The sequence below is a fragment of the Aethalodelphis obliquidens genome, unplaced genomic scaffold (genome assembly GCF_003676395.1).
Source record: "Aethalodelphis obliquidens isolate GAN/ISIS:26980383/991018 unplaced genomic scaffold, ASM367639v1 scaffold1, whole genome shotgun sequence".
In the NCBI taxonomy this organism is placed as follows: Eukaryota; Metazoa; Chordata; class Mammalia; order Artiodactyla; family Delphinidae; genus Aethalodelphis; species Aethalodelphis obliquidens.
In genome coordinates this window covers 3,222,561-3,243,353 of record NW_020837945.1, presented here as the reverse complement: position 1 = coordinate 3,243,353, position 20,793 = coordinate 3,222,561, and the positions used below count along the sequence as shown (strand labels likewise).

General features: G+C 49.6%; 2 protein-coding genes across 25 annotated transcripts in view; one reads left to right on the top strand and one right to left on the bottom strand.

Moving 5' to 3' along the window:
- The window catches only part of SLC37A1 (solute carrier family 37 member 1), an 80,105-nt gene that overhangs the window by 7,645 nt on the left and 51,667 nt on the right, over window positions 1-20,793 (top strand). For 17 of the 24 annotated variants that reach the window (XR_003429344.1, XR_003429213.1, XR_003429309.1 and 14 more), the window contains exons 1-3: window positions 4,952-5,214; window positions 11,579-11,768; window positions 20,078-20,159. Coding sequence is in view for 15 of the 24 variants with exons in the window: in XM_027089098.1 (XP_026944899.1) it covers window positions 11,713-11,768; window positions 20,078-20,159 (138 nt within the window). In the remaining 9 variants the exon portion in view is untranslated. Of the gene's footprint in view, window positions 1-4,321; window positions 4,435-4,951; window positions 5,215-11,578; window positions 11,769-20,077; window positions 20,160-20,793 lie in introns of those variants that run through there. The other 7 variants (XM_027088957.1, XM_027088894.1, XM_027088820.1 and 4 more) reach the window with 5 other exon arrangements.
- Window positions 1,482-7,337, bottom strand: LOC113620386 (translation initiation factor IF-2-like). The gene is made up of 3 exons (XM_027106529.1): window positions 7,272-7,337; window positions 4,044-5,023; window positions 1,482-2,219 (listed from the first exon to the last, which is right to left on the bottom strand). Exons 1-3 carry the CDS (start codon window positions 7,335-7,337, stop codon window positions 2,207-2,209), a joined length of 1,059 nt encoding a protein of 352 aa, XP_026962330.1. The 3' UTR covers window positions 1,482-2,206.

Here is a 20,793-nt window from a genome sequence, read left to right as displayed (position 1 = left end):
AGCCTCCAGCTCCACGCCCGCTCCCTCCCCATCAGCAAACACTGCCTTGCTGCAGCTTCCTGGACATCACACTCTGTGGCTTTTCCCTCTGCTCCATCCACAGCTTCCAGGCCCTCCTCCCTGCCTGGCCCTTAGATACTGGCACCCCTGGGGGCTCAGCCCTAGTCTCCGGCCCCGGGCAAGCTTTCTCCTCCCCTGCTGTCTGTACCAGGCCTCTCTCACCCACCTAGGATTCTTCCAGAGACTCCAGACTCACACATCCAACCCCAGTTAACAGCCCACGGGAACCAAACGCTCAACAAGTATAAATTAATTCCTTGCCCGCACCCTGCCCTTCAAGTCTGCCTGTCCTTCGTCTGTCGCCTCGCTCCATGAAGATGCCGCCATCCAGCTCGCTGCCCAAGCCGGACAGCTGGGTGTCATCCCAGCTCCGTCTTCTGCTTTCTCTCACCTCTTGGGCCTTCCTTAAGTCTGTGCTCCCAGACAACCATCCTCGGGCCGGATTGCTGCCAGGGTCCTCAGCCTCCCCCCTCCCTTTCCCTGCTCCGTCCCCGCTCCCCATACCAGCCTGCGGGCTTGTGTCCACGCTGTGCCCCCTCTGCACAGACCATGTCCCTTCTCTTCCTCGAGCGCTTGGCCAACTCCTTGTATGCTGCTGAGATGTCACCTCCTGTGACCATCAAGTCTGGGTCAGGTGACCCTCTTTTGCACCCCATGTCCCCTACTGCACTGTGTGACACAGTGCTGTGATGATCGCTGGTGACCTGTCTTCTGACCTCTCCACTAGCTGGGAGCTCTTGGTGGGGAAGGACCACATCTGTCCTGGGCTGCACTGTGTCAGGGGGGCTCCCCCGGCCTCCGCCCCCCTCCTAGATCAGGGCAGTTGGAGGGCAGGAGGGGAAGTGGGGCTGTGGACTCCCTGCTTCTTCCCCGCTGCTGCTTCTCTACCAAAGTGCCGCCCTGGTCCAGGGGGTCCCTCTATAGCCTCAGCGCCCTGGGTTCCAGTAATGGCTCACATCCCTGGCCTCTTCAGGCCTCAGGTGCCCACTTCCTGCTGCCTCTGGCCTGGGAGTGCCTTCTCCACCACCTGCTCAGACTTATTTAGCCTCGTAGTGGGTTAAATAATGTCCCCCTCCAGCCCCGCCCTGCCCCGCCCCACAAACTCATGTCCCTCCCTGAAGCTCTGACCGTGACCTTACTTGGGAATAGGATCATTGCGGATACAGTCAGTTCCGTTGAAGTCCTCCCGGAGTAGGGTACAGCCTAAATCCAACATGACTGGTGTCCTTACAAGAGGGGGGGACACAGAGACACAGACACACGGAGAGATGAGGTGAACACAGACAGGCCAGGTGACGACAGAGGCCTATTAGAGCGATGCACCTACAAGCTAAGAAACACCCAGGATTGCCAGCGACGCCGCAAGCTGAGAGAAGGGCACGAAACCCATTCTCCCCTGGAGGCTTCAGAAGGAGCACGGCCCCGCCAGCATCTTGATCTAGACCTGTGGCCTCCAGACCTGTGAGGCCATAAACGTCCATTGTCTTAAGCCCCCCAGTCTGAGGTCTTTAGTTATGGCCGCCCCAGGATATGAACCCAAGTCCCTTCCACTCTTGCCGCGAGCCTCTTGCTCTGTGGATTCTGCAAAGGCAAGGCCCCAGTTGACTGAGGCCTCAGCGCCTGGCACGCTCTGGCCCTGGTAGGCACCCAAGACACATCTGTCGGATAAGAGTGAATGTGCCTCTCATTTGGTCTGTTCCTCTTGTTCTGAAATAAAAATCAAAATAAATTCAAAGCAAGCGTGGAAGTCTCGAGTTAAAGCAGAGGCCCGGCCAGGCAGGTGTGCTGAGCGGGCAGCCCCAGGTCTGGGCACCCTGGACTCATCTCTCTGGAACCCTGGCCAGGGGCTGTGGCAGCGGCAGCCTGAGGGCACACCTCCACCGGTCCCCACGCTGTGTCATGAGTTCGAAAAGCTGGATATGAAAAGTTCAACTGGGTTGGAAATTCATTTATTGATTCGCACAAGAAATGTCAACATTACACCTAGAAAGAAAAGGAAGAGGGTCAGATTCTTAAAAATAACTTCAACTTTTGTGAAATTTGTGTGATTGTAAAAAAGACTTTAAAGTTATCATCTACCTGCGCCAAGAGAGTCTCCAGAGTGACATCCCAGCTGTGCTCCGTCCTGAGCTTGTGTGCAGTCGTTTCAAGCATAACACCTGACATGATCATCAAAGCAATCACACGTTTTCGTTTCAAAATGTGAACCGTTTTATGTGGAGATTTCATACAAATTTACTAACTTCCCTAATCCATTTTTAGGTGTTTCTTACAATCATACGAAAGATTAATAGAGAAACTAATATTTTCTAAAAGATTAATATTTTAATCTTTGTAAAATTCATAGATGAATATTTTCGGCAAGTGTTATATAGACCACCTCAGGTCCGTCTGGTTCTCCCCAGTGTGCCATACAAACACCATCATTTTCCAGGTGAGAAATGGTGTGGGAACGTGGAGCATCCCCGTGCTGAGTCCTTCCGCACCTGTTCATGCACTTGGCAAACGTGGATGCGACCTTCTGAGTAGGGCAAGGCCCCGAGAACCCCTCCAGTCCCAGGCTAGGGGCCAGGAGACAGATTTAGAAATAACCAGTACCAGTTGGGTGTGCTAAGTCAGGAGCAAGAGGTATCTACAGTGCCCTGGGAAAGGAACAGACAAACACCTGACCTGGGTCTCGAAGTCTGAACTCACTAGGAAGAGCCGGGGTCTGGAGGGCTAAGGCAGAAATAGCCACTCAACGTGTGAGAAAGTCCTGGAAACTAAAAGAGCGGTCCTGAGCTTTGGTCGTGAAGTCGAGAGCGGGTTAGGGTCTTGTTTTCCAGCTACTGAGGACTGAGGCTCTTTCCTGATCCGGAGGGGGATCTTGAAGGGTTCTCATCAGGAACGCCAGGGTCCCGTCTGCTTTAGGAGGGCAATGTGAAGGGCTGGAGGAGTGGATCTGGGAGGGGAGAGCTTGCAGGCAGGGAGGCTGATGCTCCGGGAGAGAGGAGGAGACCGGAGCAGAGCCTGGGGTGGCTGCAGAGCAGGGTGATCCTGCCAGGCCTTGGATTGGTTTTATTTATTTATTAACATCTTTATTGGAGTATAATTGCTTTACAATGGTGTCAGTTTCTGTTTTATAACAAAGTGAATCAGCTATATGTATATATATGTCCCCATATCCCCTCCCTCTTGCGTCTCCCTCCCACCCTCCCTCTCCCACTCTCCCTCTCCCACTCCTCTGGGTGGTGACAAAGCACCGAGCTGATCTCCCTGTGCTATGCGGCTGCTTCCCACTAGCTATCTATTTTACATTTGGTAGTGTGCATATCCATGCCACTCTCCCACTTCGTCCCAGCTCACCCTTGCCCCTCCCTGTGTCAAGTCCATTCTCTACGTCAGCGTCTTTATTCCTGCTTGGATTGGTTTTAACTTTAAGCATTGTTTTAACAAGGGGGAGACTTCTTCCTGCAATTTCTTCTGCAAAACATGCTTTCTGCCTCACTGGGCCCTTCCAGGGAGGTGCTTTCCTGGGAGCTGGGCACCTGGGCTGGATTTAGATGCCATGTGTCTACCGCGGGTGCTTTGCAGGTACCCCAGGAAAATAATCAGGCTTGTGCGGGGCGGTGCCCGGTCACTTTTTGGCAAGAAGTGAGCGTGGGATTCGCAAACACTGTTCGTGGGTGAGGTGGGAAGCCTGTTATGGTACCGGGGAGGGTCCGTCTGGTTCAGGAGACTGAGACCCAGTGAGGTTCTCCAGCACAGCCACGTGAGGGGCGTGTCACACACACACACACACACACACACACACACAGGTGTGATCAAAGATGGTTCACCACAGCCGATCGTGGGCCCCATTTTCACTTAATACGAGGCTAGTCTCATGAGTCTGACCCTGAGAGGAGGTAATAAGAATAATGTCCAGGAGACCAAGGCTGGCCCCCTTTAGTGCCGGTCCTTTCTCGGGAAGCCCGGCTCCGCTGCTGTCCGGGAGGACTTACCTTGAGGACAAAGGGTCCTTGGGGAGCTCTTCTTTGGTCAGTTTCGAACTCAAGCCCGGGCGCCCGCAGGCAGGTGCAAGGAGCGGGGACCGCGGGGAGGAGTCCTGAGCGGCGGTGGCCTGGGGTCTCCTCGTGGCGGCGTCCCCGCCCGGCCTCCCCGGGGCTGGCTGGGCCTCCGGGTGCGCTCCGGGGCCGCGGGAGGACCGGCGAGGGGATGAGAGGGAGGGGCCGAGCCGCCGCCGCCGCCGCCGCCACCGCCCGGCCGGGCGCCCCGCTGCCTCAGGAAAGTGAAAGGGCCGCCGGGGCCTCCGCGCGCCGCCCCAGGAAGTCGCGAGCAGGAAGCGCCGGCGGCGCCCGGGCCGGGCAGCGGGGCGCCGGCCTGGGGGCGCAGGTGAGACGCGGGGACCGGGAGGGGGCCGGTGGGGAGCGGGCGGCGCGGGGACCCCCTCCCCACCGCCCGCGCCGGCCGGGCCGCGGGACTCGGGCGCCGCGGCCGAGCGACACCTGCCAGCGCGGGCGACGGGCGGGGAGGCCGGGGGTCCCTGCGCCGGGCGCGCGTCTTTGTGCTCGTCCGGGGCGGAGGCGTCCGGCGGGCCCCAGGCCCGGGGCGGCCCTTGCAGCGGGCGGGGGCGGGGCTGGAGGAGCGGCCGGGCGCCCCCGGACCCGGCGAGCGGACCCCGGGGGAGCCGGTGCCCGGCCAGCAGCCGCCCAGCGGAGCCCCGGGCGGGGGCGAGCCCAGCCGTCCTCCGGGCCTTTTCCCCGACCGGGCGACCGCGGTGACAGCCCAGCCCGGGGCTCGAGAGGGGAGCCCCGCGCGGGGTGGGCGGCGCGGCGGGACGTGGGTGTGCCCGCCAGTCCTCCTCCGGGACGGGCCGCCGGGGAGGAGCCGACGCCAAAGCCGGCGGGAGGCTCGGAGCGCCGGCTCCCTGGGCCTTCGGCTTGTTCGTCTGAGCAGCTGGTTCCCGGAGCCGGTGAGCCTCCTGGAGGGATTTGACTGGACTCAAAGCCCCGGAAAGTCACCCGGCTTCGGGGCCCCAACCGTCAGGCTCTTTTTTCCAACACCCCCCAGCCGCCGGCCCTCCCAGCCCCTGCAGCCACGCTGCTGATCCTGGGGACCTGGCGACCTAGGACTGCGACCAGGATCCTGGAAGGCCCCTCTGCACACCGCCAGGTTTGAATTTCTCCGGGTGGAATTCCAAAGCCCGCCTTCCCTTTATTCTCCCTGAGCTTTCTGTCTGGAAAGTGCCCACCTGCCCTTGAATCTGAATTGTGTGAGGATGTTCGAGTTGGTAACTAGATTAGATCTCCCCCTCCCCCCATGGCTCCTTCTTTAATGTCTTTTAAGGTCAACCTTGAGAACCCAGGGCTCTAGACCTCCAGTGTCTCACCATGTGGTTTTGGAACGGCATTTGCATGTTCTGTGTTGTACCCGCCACCTTGAGGTTCTGTTTGTTGGTGGGAGAAAGTGGTACAGGTAGAGGATTCCTTTTTGTATTTAAGCCCAGGAAAGAAATACTGGCTATTGTCATTAATTTTTAATATTGCTTACAGCCTTTAAAGCACAGACCATACAAAGTGTTTTCTCTGAAAAGGAAGTAGTGTTTCTCTCTCTCTCTCTCTCTCTCTCTCTCTCTCTCTCTCTCTCACTTGTTTGGGGAACATGCATTCCCCCCGCCCCCTGCATTTGCCTTAAAATAAGATCTACTTTGAAAAACCTTGCCTTTAAGTAGATTCTTTAACATGCGCCTGGGGCTGCTTTGATTACTGACCACAGTGCTTCAGTTGTGGGAAGACCCTTTACTCATTTTTCGTCTCCAGCGAGTACGAACTGTTCCCCAGGTAGTGTGCTGAGGGTTGGGCTCCAGAATGTGTATTGCCCTCAGGTCATCCCATTTTATAGTTATGTAGTTTATAGAGTAGGTTGGGCACTTCCGGAACATGGGTATAAAAATGTATATTTTAGATTGTAAGAGAGATGCTCTAATGGGGTGTTTCTGAAGTTGCTGTCTTTAACAGTAGGATGAAACTGGGTATTCTGACACTTTTCCCTACTGGAGTGGTGAGTTCCAAGGGTGCCTATTAAGAGCCGTTTTTTTAAAAGTACGTTTTCTTTTTTATGTGCTTGGATTATGTGCCAAAAACGGGGCTTAAACCAAGTGATCTGCTCCAGTTCTGCCGCCCTCTCTTTGGAGGAGACCTGCCCAGAGGAAGCAGGTTGGAGGGAGGAGGGCACTGAGGGAAACTGGACCAACCTGAATTTGCCCCACAGCGTCCAGCCAACCCAGATCAGCCTCCGGGCCTCTTCCCTGACAAGGCAGTGGGGCTCACAGGAGAGCACGGAATTTGTCACTGATGACCTTGGCGGTCTTGACTGGCTGTCGCTGGAATGATTTTCAGTGGGCACCGTCCAGGCTTTGGAGGAAGGGGCCTCATTAAATAGAGCTCTTAATGTCCTACGTGTAAAATCTCTATGTTTACACATCTTAATTGCACTTACAGTGAAAACTTATAGCGCTTGAGTTCACCCATTTTACAGAGGTAAGAACCATGGTTTTAAAAGGAAATCAAGATATTTTTTTTTTCCTGCTGACTTTTCCAATGTCTTCTGGATTTCTTTTTTTTTTAACATTACAGGTTTTACCAGAATTGAATTGAGGTTCATTGATTAGTCGATGTAATAGATGGCAATAGAATATTTCCAGATGAGCTGTAGGTACCTAGAGAAGCAGCATCTGGACAGAGGAGGAAAGTTGACTCTGACCATCCATTTCCAGGTGCTATAAAACTTAGCCCAAATCCTTTACTCTAAAGGAGTCACTCAAAGATTGTTTCTCAAAGTATATTTAGGCCCAAACAGGAGTCCACTCATTCTGAGAAGAATTTTAGTAAAATGGTTTTTTTAAATATAGAGATTTGAGCAAAAACATTGCGAAGCACTTGTGGAGCTTGGTTCAGCGCATCTCCTGACCGCTCGCTCTGTGCTGGGTTCTGAACCAGGGGATGGGGACCAGGTGGCTGCCTGCAGCGCTGGGCCTTCCTCCCTGATTTCTACTGAGACGACACCAGCTGCTGTTTACTGAGCATCTCCTCCACACCGGGCTCTGTGCTGAGGGCTGTCCATGGATCACTCATTGCATCTTTATAACAACCCTAAGTAGGTACCATCATCCCTATTTTCTAGCTGGGGAAGGTGAGGGAGCAGAAAGCCGGTGGCGTGCCTAGGATTACCCGGCCCAGGGTCAGCTGTCGGGGCAGGTGGCACTCTGGTGGGATGAAGAGCTGCGGCTGTGACATAGTTAGGGCCCCGGTGGGGTGTGGGTGCAGGCCGAGTGGCCGGGCTGGCTGTCCAGAGCAAAGCTGTAGTTCCCCTGGCTGGAGCAGAGGGGCCTCAGTGCCTCACTGAGAGGAGGTGGGGGGAGTGGGGAGGGTGGGAGAGCTTGGCAGGGTGCATTTTGAAAGCTCACTCTGGAGGGAGAGCAGGAATGAACATGGGAAAACTCTTTTAATTGGGGAGACACAGGCGCTGAGGAATAGTTGAGGTCCTCTAAATCGGAGCTGTTTGCTATTACTTATCTGTTCTCTCAAGGAAGTTGTTTAAAGACACTGAATACATTTCAGCTTTAACTCGAGATGAATGTTTAGTCAAAAGTCGCTTTCTTTTTTTTGCGGTACACGGGCATCTCACTGTTGTGGCCTCTCCCGTTGCGGAGCACAGACTCCGGACGCGCAGGCTCAGCGGCCATGGCTCATGGGCCCAGCCGCTCCACGGCATGTGGGATCTTCCCAGACCAGGGCACGAACCCGTGTCCCCTGCATCGGCAGGCGGACTCTCAAGCACTGCGCCACCAGGGAAGCCCAAAAGTAGCTTTCTTGAACAACGTTATATAACCTGTGACTTTTCGAGAAGCATTAAGGTGGAACAGTGCATGCTTGTGCATGCACTCTGTGCTGTGTGATTTAATGCATGGGTCCCAAAGATTCCTTGTCACCAAACATAGGAGAAAAACTGAAGAATGGCACGAGTCGTGAGGTTGGCTTTGGGGCAGGAGACCAGGCCTCCCTGCGCCTTCCTTCCCATCTGGCTCTGCCTTCAGCCCTGACTGCAGAATGGGGCCGTTTTCCAAGGCCTCTGAGGTGACCACAGGTGTGAGAAATGAGGTGGCACAGACGAGCTGAAGTTCATTCCCACGGCATTACGTGCTTTTAGACTGCATTGCAAAGCCACAGTCAGATGATGGGCTTCATGACCTGCCACCTTGTCCAGGCCTATGTTCCTCTCTGTTACTGGCTCAGACGTAGCCCGGGACACAGCTTGGGGGAATGGAGCACGGCCAGTTCCCTGGCACCCTGGTGATGGAGCACCTGGTGCGACCACTGGGCACATATGGGCCTCCTGTGAATATGAATGTTAGCTCTGCAGAGTACTGTGATTGGGAGTGAACAGGTTGATCTCAGGAGGGCTTCCAGATAAAGAGGAATTCAGTGGTTCTTTCTTTTTTTTTTTTTTCCACTGTCCATCTGTTTATTATTTTTTTTAACATCTTTATTGGAGTATAATTGCTTTACAATGGTGTGTTAGTTTCTGCTTTATAACAAAGTGAATCAGTTATACATATACATATGTTCCCATATCTCTTCCCTCTTGCGTCTCCCTCCCTCCCACCCTCCCTATCCCACCCCTCCAGGCGGTCACAAAGCACCAAGCTGATCTCCCTGTGCTATGCGGCTGCTTCCCACTAGCTATCTATTTTACGTTTGGTAGTGTATATATGTCCATGCCTCTCTCTCACTTTGTCACAGCTTACCCTTCCCCCTCCCCATATGCTCAAGTCCCTTCTCTAGTAGGTCTGTGTCTTTATTCCCGTCTTACCCCTAGGTACTTCATGACCTTTTTTTTTTTTTCCTTAGATTCCATGTATATGTGTTAGCATACGGTATTTGTTTTTCTCTTTCTGACTTACTTCACTCTGTATGACACACTATAGGTCCATCCACCTCATTGCAAATCACTCAATTTCATTTCTTTTTATGGCTGAGTAATATTCCATTGTATATATGTGCCACATCTTCTTTATCCATTCATCTGTTGATGGACATTTAGGCTGCTTCCATGTCCTGGGTATTGTAAACAGAGCTGCAATGAACATTTCGGTACATGACTCTTTTTGAATTATAGTTTTCTCAGGGTATATGCCCAGTAGTGGGATTGCTGGGTCATATGGTATTTCTTTTTGTAGTTTTTTAAGGAACCTCCATACTGTTCTCCATAGTGGCTGTACCAATCCACATTCCCACCAGCCGTGCAAGAATGTTCCCTTTTCTCCACACCCTCTCCAGCATTTATTGTTTCTAGATTTTTTGATGATGACCATTCTGACCAGTGTGAGATGATATCTCACTGTAGTTTTGATTTGCATTTCTCTAATGATTAGTGATGTTGAGCATTCTTTCATGTGTTTGTTGGCAGTCTGTATGTCTTCTTTGGAGAAATGTCTATTTAGGTCTTCTGCCCATTTTTGGATTGGGTTGTTTGTTTTTTTGTTATTGAGCTGCATGAGCTGCTTGTAAATTTTGGAAATTAATCCTTTGTCAGTTGCTTCATTTGCAAATATTTTCTCCCATTCTGAGGGTCGTCTTTTGGTCTTGTTTATGGTTTCCTCTGCTGTGCAAAAGCTTTGAAGTTTCATTAGGTCCCACTTATTTATTTTTGGTTTTATTTCCATTCCTCTAGGAGGTGGGTCAAAAAGGATCTTGCTGTGATTTATGTCATAGAGCATTCTGCCTATGTTTTCCTCTAAGGGTTTGATAGTGTCTGGCCTTACATTTAGGTCTTTAATCCATTTTGAGTTTATTTTTGTGTATGGTGTTAGGGAGTGTTCTAATTTCATACTTTTACATGTAGCTGACCAGTTTTCCCAGCACCACTTATTGAAGAGGCTGTCTTTTCTCCACTGTATATTCTTCCCTCCTTTATCAAAGATAAGGTGACCGTATGTGCGTGGGTTTATCTCTGGGCTTTCTATCCTGTTCCATTGATCTATCTTTCTGTTTTTGTGCCAATACCATACTGTCTTGATTTCTATAGCTTTGTAGTATAGTCTGAAGTCAGGGAGCCTGATTCCTCCAGCTCCGTTTTTCGTTCTCAAGATTGCTTTGGCTATTCGGGGTCTTTTTTGTTTCCATACAAATTGTGAAATTTTTTGTTCTAGTTCTGTGAAAAATGCCAGTGGTAGTTTGATAGGGATTGCATTGAATCTATAGTAGAGTACAGATTCTGGGTAGTAGTCATTTTCACAATGTTGATTCTTCCAATCCAAGAACAGGGTATATCTCTCCATCTATTTGTATCATCTTTAATTTCTTTCATCAGTGTCTTATAATTTTCTGCATGCAGGTCTTTTGTCTCCTTAGGTAGGTTTATTCCTAGATATTTTATTCTTTTTGTTGCAGTGGTAAGTGGGAGTGTTTTCTTAATTTCACTCTCAGATTTTTCATCATTAGTGTATAAAAATGCCAGAGATTTCTGTGCATTAATTTTGTATCCTGCTACTTTACCAAATTCATTGATTAGCTCTAGTAGTTTTCTGGTAGCATCTTTAGGATTCTGTATGTATAGTATCATGTCATCTGCAAACAGTGACAGCTTTACTTCTTCTTTTCCAATTTGGATTCCTTTTATTTCTTTTTCTTCTCTGATTGCTGTGGCTAAAACTTCCAAAACTATGTTGAATAATAGTGGTGAGAGTGGACAACCTTGTCTTGTTCCTGATCTTAGTGGAACTGGTTTCAGTTTTTCACCATTGAGGACGATGTTGGCTGTGGGTTTGTCATATATGCCCTTTATTATGTTGAGGAAACTTCCCTCTATGTCTACTGTCTGCAGGGTTTTTAATCATAAATGGGTGTTGAATTTTGTCGAAAGCTTTCTCTGCATCTATTGAGATGATCATATATGGTTTTTATCCTTCAATTTGTTAATATGGTGTATCACGTTGATTGATTTGCGTAATATTGAAGAATCCTTGCATTCCTGGGATAAACCCCACTTGATCATGGTGTATGATCCTTTTACTGTGCTGTTGGATTCTGTTTGCTAGTATTTTGTTGAGGATTTTTGCATCTATGTTCATCAGTGATATTGGCCTGTAGTTTTCTTTCTTTGTGACATCTTTGTCTGGTTTTGGTATCAGGGTGATGGTGGCCTCGTAGAATGAGTTTGGGAGTGTTCCTCCCTCTGCTATATTTTGGAAGAGTTTGAGAAGGATAGGTGTCAGCTCTTCTGTAATCAGTGGTTCTTTCTTACACATCATGTGAAGTTCATTTCAGTGACCTTTGAACAAGCTGCCCCCCACCCCACCCGAGGACGGATGCTCTACTCCTACCTGGTGGCTCTCATGGTGGGAGCGCCCTGTTGCAGGGAAGTCCAGCTCTGCTGTGGGCTGGGTGACCACACCACGTGCGGTTACTTCTGCCAGGGCCTCCGACGGTGCCATTGTCAGAACACTTGACTTTTCCACCCCTCCTTCTCCTTATAGAGAGCCGAGCCTCTGCTGGAAGGAAGAGGGGAGGCGAGACCCCACAGGACACCCCTGCATGCTTCCCAGGATTAAGAACCTATTTATGAAGCATCTTATTTCGTGACCGAAGCTCCCCGGTCAGTGAGACGTAAATGGCCCCACTTCCCCCCGGCATTCGCTTCATCGTCTCGTTCTCCAGGGATCAGTGGTAAGTCCTTGGGCACGGTGCCTCCGTGCAGCCAGTGCCCCCTGCCCCCAGTTTCATGATAAAACGCACGTGGATGACCAACCTCCCCATAACTGTCGAATGGTTTATTGGTGGTGGCAGCAGTGACCAGGAACACGGCTGAGCTGTCCATCTTTGGTTCTGACAGTGACAGACAGACTGAAAACCTTCGAGGTTTTCAGGGGTTTCTGGTCCACTGAAGATAATCCTGGCCCCCACCCACAGAAAAATGACCACTGACTACTGGCAGGATAATAAAAGGGCTGTGGGTGAAACAAGTATATTAACTCTGAGCTTAGTGAGTGGCCTCGCTGGGTCAGGACTTTCAGAGAGAAAATGAAACCTGAACAAGTTACACGCAGATCACTTTGTGTTCTGAGAGCGCCTGGTGTGCTCTGAGAAGCTCTCTCACAGGAGATTCGTGAATCCCACACTCCCTGGAGCAGGCGGATGGTGAGGGCGGAGTGCAGAGCTGGGCTGTCTAGTCTCTAACCCACACTCTCAGTGGGTTTTCTCCCCTGCTGATCTCTGTTGGGAAGGAAGAATTGTTCCTCTACCCTCTTAGGTTGAATGATTGGGGGCATGTGAATTAAACTGACAGAAAAACAGATTCACAAGAGAAAAGACAGATTTAACCACGTATGTGTGGGAGTTCACAGAAAAACGTGACTCCAGGGGGCCTTAGAATTTGGGGATTGTATGCCATCTTAATAGGGGAAGAGGGGCAAGAGAAGGGCGCTTTTGGGAAAACAGGTAACTTTTTGGAAAGGTACATGTGCCCTTAGGAGACTAGCTGAGAGCTAGGATACCGTTGTGCCAATGTCTGTTTAGGTGTGATGTGGACACGTCCCGTTTCTGGCAGTAAGACTCAGTCTCTCCTGGCTGCTCCCAGGGGAGGATGTATGACAGCTGAGTTCTTTCTCAGAGGCTCTGCTTTTAGGCAGATAAGCGATTTCAGGACTCACGTGTCTTCTGCTCAAAATAACGCTGATGCTGCAGCAGCGTGTTCTGAATCCCTTCAGCTCCGTCTCACCGGCGCACTCTTGGCCTCCGCGCCTTTTACAGCTTCTCAGGCCCAGGCTGGTGGGTGGAGCGCCCACAGGATCTCAGGTGTGACTTCAGACATCTGGCTCTTGCCACAGCAGTTCGCTTGTCCACTCGTCTCCGGTCTACTGCTAATCTAGCCACAAGTGGTTCCCGTTTAGTTAGCGGGTGTTTATCTTTCCCTTGTTTTGAAACTTTATTTTGATACAATTTCAAACTCACAGAAGAAAATAAGCATGTTACCAGGAGCTCCTGTAGAACTCTTATAATCACAAATTCTATTTTTCTTTTTTAAGGTTGAGACCTACAGAGATAGAAAGGTGCTTCTCACACTTAGTGTGCCTGGGAATCACCTGAAACATGTTAAAATGCAGATTCTGACGCAGTAGATCTGGGTGGTGACTGAGTCTTCACTTCCCAGGTGATGCGGTGCTTTGCGTCCATAGACCACACTGTGAGTTGCAAGAAGATAGCGTATTTGTCTTCATTTCTATTCCATCTCTACCTCCAACTTGCTCTTTGACCTTGAAAGGTTATTTAACCTTTCTAGATCTCAGCTTCCTTAGCTGTAAAAGAAGAGAATTAGCTTTTCTTCTAACATTCCTGCGAAGGACATTTTTTCTGTTTTTCTACCCAGCATGCGTTGCCTCTTCCTCACAGCACTTTGATTTCCTTTGGGGAATTGACTTCCCTCCTTTGTGTGCAGGTGTGATAGGTAGGTGAGTCTCAGGATTTTCCATCCCGTTATGGCAGCCCCGTGACCTTCCGCCAGAGCCCAGGTCCAGCAGGAGGCAGGAGAGGGCCTAAGGTGGGCTACGGGCCTCTCTCTTCTGGGACTTTCCATCTTGAGTTGAGTGAACCTAGGGCAGAGGAAATGGTGAATCGCCTCTGGTCCAGCCGTGGGGGGCCAGGTTCAACTGGCAGACAAATTCTTAACATTTGTCCTCATTTGCTTCTCCCCCTACTTTCTCTCATCTGTGTGTGTGTGTGTGTGTGTGTGTGTGTGTGTGTGTGTGTGTGTGTGTGTGTGTGTGTGTGTGTAGATGTACGTATACACACACACACATTTTTTCCTGAACCATTTGAAAGCAAGTTAAAGACGCTATGCCCTTTTATTTCTAAATACTTCAGTATGTACTTCCTGTGAACAAGACATTGTCATATAACTGCACACAAAGATCAAAATAAGCAAGTTTAACAGTTATAATGCTATTATCTAATCCACAGTCCATACTCAAAATTATATCAAATGTCCAATAATGTCTTTTATAGATTTTTTTTCCCTGGGCCAGGACTCGCCTGGGGCCACACTTTGCATTTGGTTGTCCTGTGGGTTTAGTCGCCTTTAATTTGGAACTGTTTCCTGGCCTTCCTTTGTCTTTCATGAGCTTGCCATTTATGAAGGATACAAGCCATTTATCTTATGGACTGTCCCGTGTGTGTGTGTCTGGCATTTCTTCATGGTTAGGTTCAGATTATGCATCTTTGTCAGGAATAACACAGAAGAGAGACAGCTTCTCGCTGATGGTAAAGGAGTTACGAATATTGGTGGCGGGGGAGGAGGGACAGAATGAACCATGTGGTGTTGGGTTGGAATTAAAGATATCAAGAAGAACTGGAGAGGAAGTAGGGGGAGAAATATGTGTGTGTGTGATGTGTGTGTACATAGTGGGTGTGGGTGTGTGTGTGTGTGTGTGTGTCTGTGTTGTGTAGGTATGGGTCGTGTGTGCGTGTATGTAAAATGCCCTCTCTCTGCCCGCTGAGGGGCCCTGGGAACAGTAACACCCCGGCAGCAGTGAGCACACCCGGTGCTGCATCTCAGTTTCTCTGTAACGTTTTCCACCGAAGGAGCCAGTCAGGCATCCTTGGAGGCTGGGTCAGCACTGGGCAGAGAAAGTGAGATGAGCCTGGAATATCTTGTGCCAAGAAATAAGGAAGTGCTTAAAAATGAAGGGGCGCTCACTGGCCCAATCTGGGATGAGATTTGAAATAAACGATACCAGTAATGGATTATAGCCCATTGAATAAAACAAGCATCCAGTGAGTCCATTCTGCTCTAACTAAATAATGCGTAAATGGGAGGAAGGAAAGCTCCTTCCTGCAGTACGACGCCAGCCGCTAAGTAGAGCAGGAGTGTCCACGCTGGAGCGTCGCCACCTGAAACCATCAGGGCTGCTCGGTTTAGGCAAGGATCATCAATGGACACACACGACGGGGGGAAGGTTGGAGGAACAGGCTATCTATGTAACCTCGAAGTACGTACCCACAAACTCCTTATTGACTACTAGAGGGAAAAACTGTAGCTCCTCTGAGGGGCGACCACGCAGAAAGCCCCTAAACCAGGCGGTCAGTGATAACATCACTGACGTCGTGGCCCTCCTTTAGGGTGCTCTGGAGAGACACGGTAGGCCTCGTTTCCTTGTTCCTAAATTAGGGATGTCTTCTTACTAACTTCTGTGCCAAACGATACTGTTCAGTGACTCTCGTCTAAAGAACTTTTTACTTATTTGCATATGACCGAGATAAATAACACTCAGATAAGGAAACAATATTCTCCCTTGAGTCTCTAAATTGTCTGGGAATGCCTGCGGCATTCTAGAACATCGCTGAGGAAGCTTTGAAGGTGCCTTGCTGAGATAGGCTTTTTTTGCTAGAAACTTGGGGTTAACCCAAACACGATTCTTGTCGTATTGGTGGATACAGAGAATGCTATCTATTGTTACAGAAAATAAGTGGAACACTGATGAAGTAAAGGTTTAAATAATTCATTTTTAATTGTATTTGCTTAATCTTCATAAGCCTAAATGTAATGCAAAGCAGAAATTAAAGTATCGGATTATATTCGTATCCTGGCGCTGCTATAACAAGTCCACAAACTGGGTGGCTTAAAAGAACAGAGATTGGGGCTTCCCTGGTGGCGCAGTGGTTGGGAGTCCGCCTGCCGATGCAGGGGACGCGGGTTCGTGCCCCGGTCCGGGAAGATCCCACATGCCGCGGAGCAGCTGGGCCCGTGAACCATGGCCGCTGAGCCTGCGCGTCCGGAGCCTGTGCTCCACAATGGGAGAGGCCACAACAGTGAGAGGCCCGCGAACCACAAAAAAAAAAAAAAGAACAGAAATTAGTTTTTTCGTGGTTCTGGAAGGCAGACGTCTGAGATCAAGGTGTCGGTAGGGCCGTACTCCCATGGAAGGCTCAAGGGAAGCACGCTTCCTTGCCTCTTCCCGTTTCTGGCGGCTGCTGGCGGTCCTAGTTTTCCTTGTCCAGCTCTACCTGCATCACCCCGTGGCCTTCCTCCCTGTCTGTCTCTGTGTCTCCCCCTGGCCTTTTATAAGGACACGGAGCTGGATTTAGGATCTTAGTGGATTTTAGGTCGTATGTGAGTTAAGTATGACCTCAACGTAACTAATTACATCTGCAAGACCCGATTTCCAAATGAGGCCACATTCTAAAATTTATGGTGGACATCAATTTTGGGGGGGACAGTATTCAACCCACTGCAAGATGGATAAAAGGAAACAAATATTATCCAAAGTCCTTGCTTCACAAGTGATAAAGGAAGAGGGTGGACGAGGATAGAATTACAAAATGAGAAAGGGCTTCTGGAGGATTGTTTAATCCCCATAACCCAGGATAACCCTGCAGAAGTAAAAAGTCTGCTCGCTCACCCGGACGGGGGTATTGCCATGGCCGCTAGGAAGGCACCAGCCCCACAATGGTTTAAAAGTGACCAGTGGGGCTGTGTTTAGGCCTTCCAGAAGTGGAAAGCTCAGCCTCTAGCTGCTGGGTCTTCCCCTCTCCTCAAATCCTACGTAATAAGATGAGGAAGGAGAGAGGAAGGATTTGAAAACAGGGAGTAGCGTTGGCCTGATACTGGCGAAATGAAAGATCGGGTTCCTCTTTAGGAGACATACCTTCTGTGTGTGTCTAGGAAACTCCTGGTGTGCAGGGTAGGTTGACCCTTTGCCCTGATTCTGCAGAGCAGGTTCCCTCCGAGAACCCTGCTAACTGGCAGGCCGGTACTCTTCCCAAAGGACCTGATTCATCAAGGCGTTTCACCTCCACCCAAAACTGAACTGAAAATGTCTGGAGGCAAGTTCTCCACTCTGTAGCCCTCGGTGTTCTCGGGGCTTTCATGGTTGTGCTCCAGCGTGTGGCATCCCCCAGCACGGGGCGGTCATGGGAACCACTTGCACCCCTGCAGGCCCTGGCAGGTGAGCATCCCATGCAAGACCGCCCGCTAGACAAGCAGGCGAGGGCCCGGGAATGGCTGCTGGGTTCCAGTAACCTGGACAGCTTGACAGCCTAGAAATGAATGCAGGTGTGTTAGGGCCCCAGGGGTCTTCAGACCTGATCGAGGCATATGGACGAGCTCGTTATTTCGGGGTTTATTTATTCTATTTAATAAATATATTAAATGCACTTAATAAAACTAGAATATTTATAAGTGGAATGTTCTGGGTAGAGAGTGGAGACCATGAACCTGAGGCCCATTTTCTTTTTAAGTTTATTTATTTGATTTTTGGCTGCGTTGGGTCTTTGTTGCTGTGCACGGGCTTTCTCTAGTTGCGGCAAGTGGGGGTTACTCTTCGTTGTGGTGCGTGGGCTTCTCATTGCGGTGGCTTCTCTTGTTGTGGAGCACGGGCTCTAGGCACGTGGGCTTCAGTAGTTGTGGCACGACGGCTCAGTAGTTGTGGCTTGCAGGCTCAGTAGTTGTGTCTCACTGGCTCTAGAGCACAGGCTCAGTAGTTGTGGTGCACGGGCTCAGTTGCTCCGCGACGTGTGGGATCTTCCCGGACCAGGGCTCGAACCCGTGTCGCTGCATTGGCAGGTGGATTCTTAACCACTGCGCCACCAGGGAAGCCCCCCCAAGGCCCATTTAAGTAGACCTGCTCTTTCCAAGTCCTTGTGAGCTGGGTGATGATGAAATTCAGAGTCTCCTGGCCAATGGCACACCTGTAAGCTGGTTGTGTGTAGCATCCTTGAGGGCTCCAAATCCTCTCAGACTCTGATTTGGGAGGGGCTGGAGGTAACTCAGACTGAGTATTTTCTTACTCCTTGTGGAGATGGGAAAAGGGAGCTCTGTACCCAGATGGGGGCCGATCGGGGTCCCCCACAGTCCACACTAGCCCTAGCAAGTGGGCATCAAGCAACCAATGGGTCTAGCTATGGGCTGGAAATTCGGGTGTTGAAAGTTCCAGTGGCCTAGAACCTTCATAAGCTGCTGCAGAGGAGCAGGGGGTGGGATGCGGAGAGGTTCCAGCAAGGAACTGAGAGACCTCCACCCCCTACCAAAACGGATGACTTTCAGAAACACAAGGACAAAAGCCTAGACTTTGTTACAGGTCCACTGTACTTGCATAGTCTGTGTTCTTTGCGATAGACGACACACCCACTTGGTTTTAGTCTCACTTTTTTCCTACCTGCTCATTGGCAGGGGCTCGAAGAGAAAAGTCCTAGGAAAACCATCAGTCAGTGTTTCCTCGATGAAGTGGGCGTGGTGTGCCCTCGCTAAGCGCAGGTGTTCCAGAGGTTGGCGGTTTGAGTCCCACGGTACTACCAAGCCTTTTTTCCCACCTGAAATATGACCTTTTGTTAAAAAGCTGGCAATATTTATTTGACTCCTGCCTTTTCTGGTGGCCAGGGAGCCAGACACCCTCAGGAGTCTTCGTGTTCGTTAGTCCAGAAAGCTACCCTTGAAAAGTAAATCACAACATTGGAAACGTGGGTGGGAGGCAGGAGGAAGGTCCTGTCCTCATCGGGGGCCTTGAATGAGCCGCCCCCCCGGGGGCCGTGGCCCCCCCTGCGGCCCCTGTCTGCTCTGTCGCCCCTGCCTCCACCTTGGGTCATGACGGGTTTAAGCCCGCACGCAGTTGGAAGGTCACTGGCCTTTGCAGACCAGAACAGGACGGGTTCTTCAGGGTTAGGGGCCCCAAGGACTTTATCCTCCTGACCCGTTGTCTTCCCCGAAGGGCGGCTTTTCTATAGGGTGGTTCAAACATTTAGAACCACATTTAGACTTCTTGCTAAAGTATCTTCTTGTCTGTAGTCTCCATACACCTCAGCACTTCCTCTCGAACTGCTTTTCTCATAAACCAAGCGCAGCAGCAGGGCTTTGGGCCACTAGTTTTTATGCCATTGGCCTTATTCATAGCTTGTCAGCGTCACTGAGCTGTTCTCACTGAGGCCGGTGAAATAGTTATATTTCCGCCTTGCTGTGTCCTTCTAAAAAGTAAAAAATAAATATGATCTTAAGTGCCCAGGGTAGCAGGCTTATAAGTCGCTTGCAGTTGATTCCGTTACGCACTAAATCATCATTCCTTTTTGTCTGCTTTGTAAACCCGTGTGTACATCTGTGTCCCAGGTTTCTCTTTGGTTAGTTTTTCCCATGATGGTTTAAATAGTTTCAATTAACAAAGTAAAAGTGGCACATTTTTAAAATATTGTAGTGGTGTTATAAACAGGATTGATCTTTGATGTAGGACTGAGTAAAAAAAATACAGCATAAGGAAATTTAAGAATCCCGTTGCAATGGATTCTTAATGCACCTTTTTTTTAAATTGAAGTATGGTTGGTTTACAACGTTGTGTTTAATTTCTGCCGTACAGCAAAGTGATACATGTATGTGTTCGTTATACAAATATGTTCGCTTTCATACTCTTTCCCATTGTGGATTATCCCAGGATATTGACTATAGTTGCCTGTGCTCTACAGGAGGACCTTGTTGTCTATCCATTCTCTATGTAGTAGTTTGCATCTACTGATCCCAAACTCCCAGTCCAGCCCTCCCATCCGCTTCCCTCCCCCTCGGCAACCACAAGTCTGTTCTCTATGTCTGTGAGTCTGTTTCTGTTTTGCAGATAGGTTCACTTGTGTCATATTTTAGATTCCACATATAAGTGATAGCATATGATATGTGTCTTTCGCCTTCTGACTTACTTCACTTCGTATGATCATCTCTAGGCCCATCCATGTTGCTGCAAGTGGCATTATTACATTCTGTCTTACGGATGGGTAATATTCCATTGCACATATGCACCACATCTCGTTTATCCATTCACCTGTCGATGGGCGTTGAGGCTGTTTCCACGTCTTGGCTATTGTAACTAGTGCTGCTACGAACAAACAGAAGGTGCATGTATCTTTTCGAATTACGGTTTTGTCTGGGTGTACGCCTAGGAGTGGGGTTGCTGGATCATACGGCATCTTATATTATTTTATGTCATCCCTGCCACTGTTTTGTGTTTCAGGTACAGAGCCTTCATTTTTATTTTGACATTTTTGCTGTATGCAAGTTTTCACTTATCTCGAAAGCCTATCAGCATAGTTAAGGTAAGAAATCATTAAAAGCACCCGATGTCATTTCCTGCCTGTAATCTCTGTAAGGAACTAGTGAGCCGGTTGGGGGGAAGGGGAGTTTGGGGGAGAGCAGTAAGATAAATGGAGAAAATGGATTGTTGAGAAGCAAGGTACTTTGCTGCTTTGGTTTTTAGTTTCTCTTTTCTGAAATTAATAGCTTTAAAATGGTTTTGGGATTTATAATTTCAGAGGTAGTATACTTTCGATTATATTCGTTGACTGTCCCAGAATTCTAAAGCTTAATTACATATCTATTCTGTCTTGTGTGAACTTCCCCTCCGAATATATCCAGTCTAAAAATGTTCCCCAGATTGCTTCTACGGTCATTAGGCTTTGATCCTAAGTCTGGCAGTGGTGGTGTTTCTCCATTATTCTTAGAACACTGAGTTCCTGTGTGAGTGATGGGTGGGCAGGAAGTTATTAAGCAGGCATTTAACTCGACTTGGGGAAAAGAAGATTAAAGGAGACAGTCCTACGTAGTAGCCAGTTGTAACCTGGGGAAAAGCAGAGTCGTTTTCTTACCCTCACTGGAATGACGTCATTTTGCCTGCAGACTGTCAGCTGGCTTGAATGGCTGCTGAGCCTTTATCATAGAAGGGACGAGGAA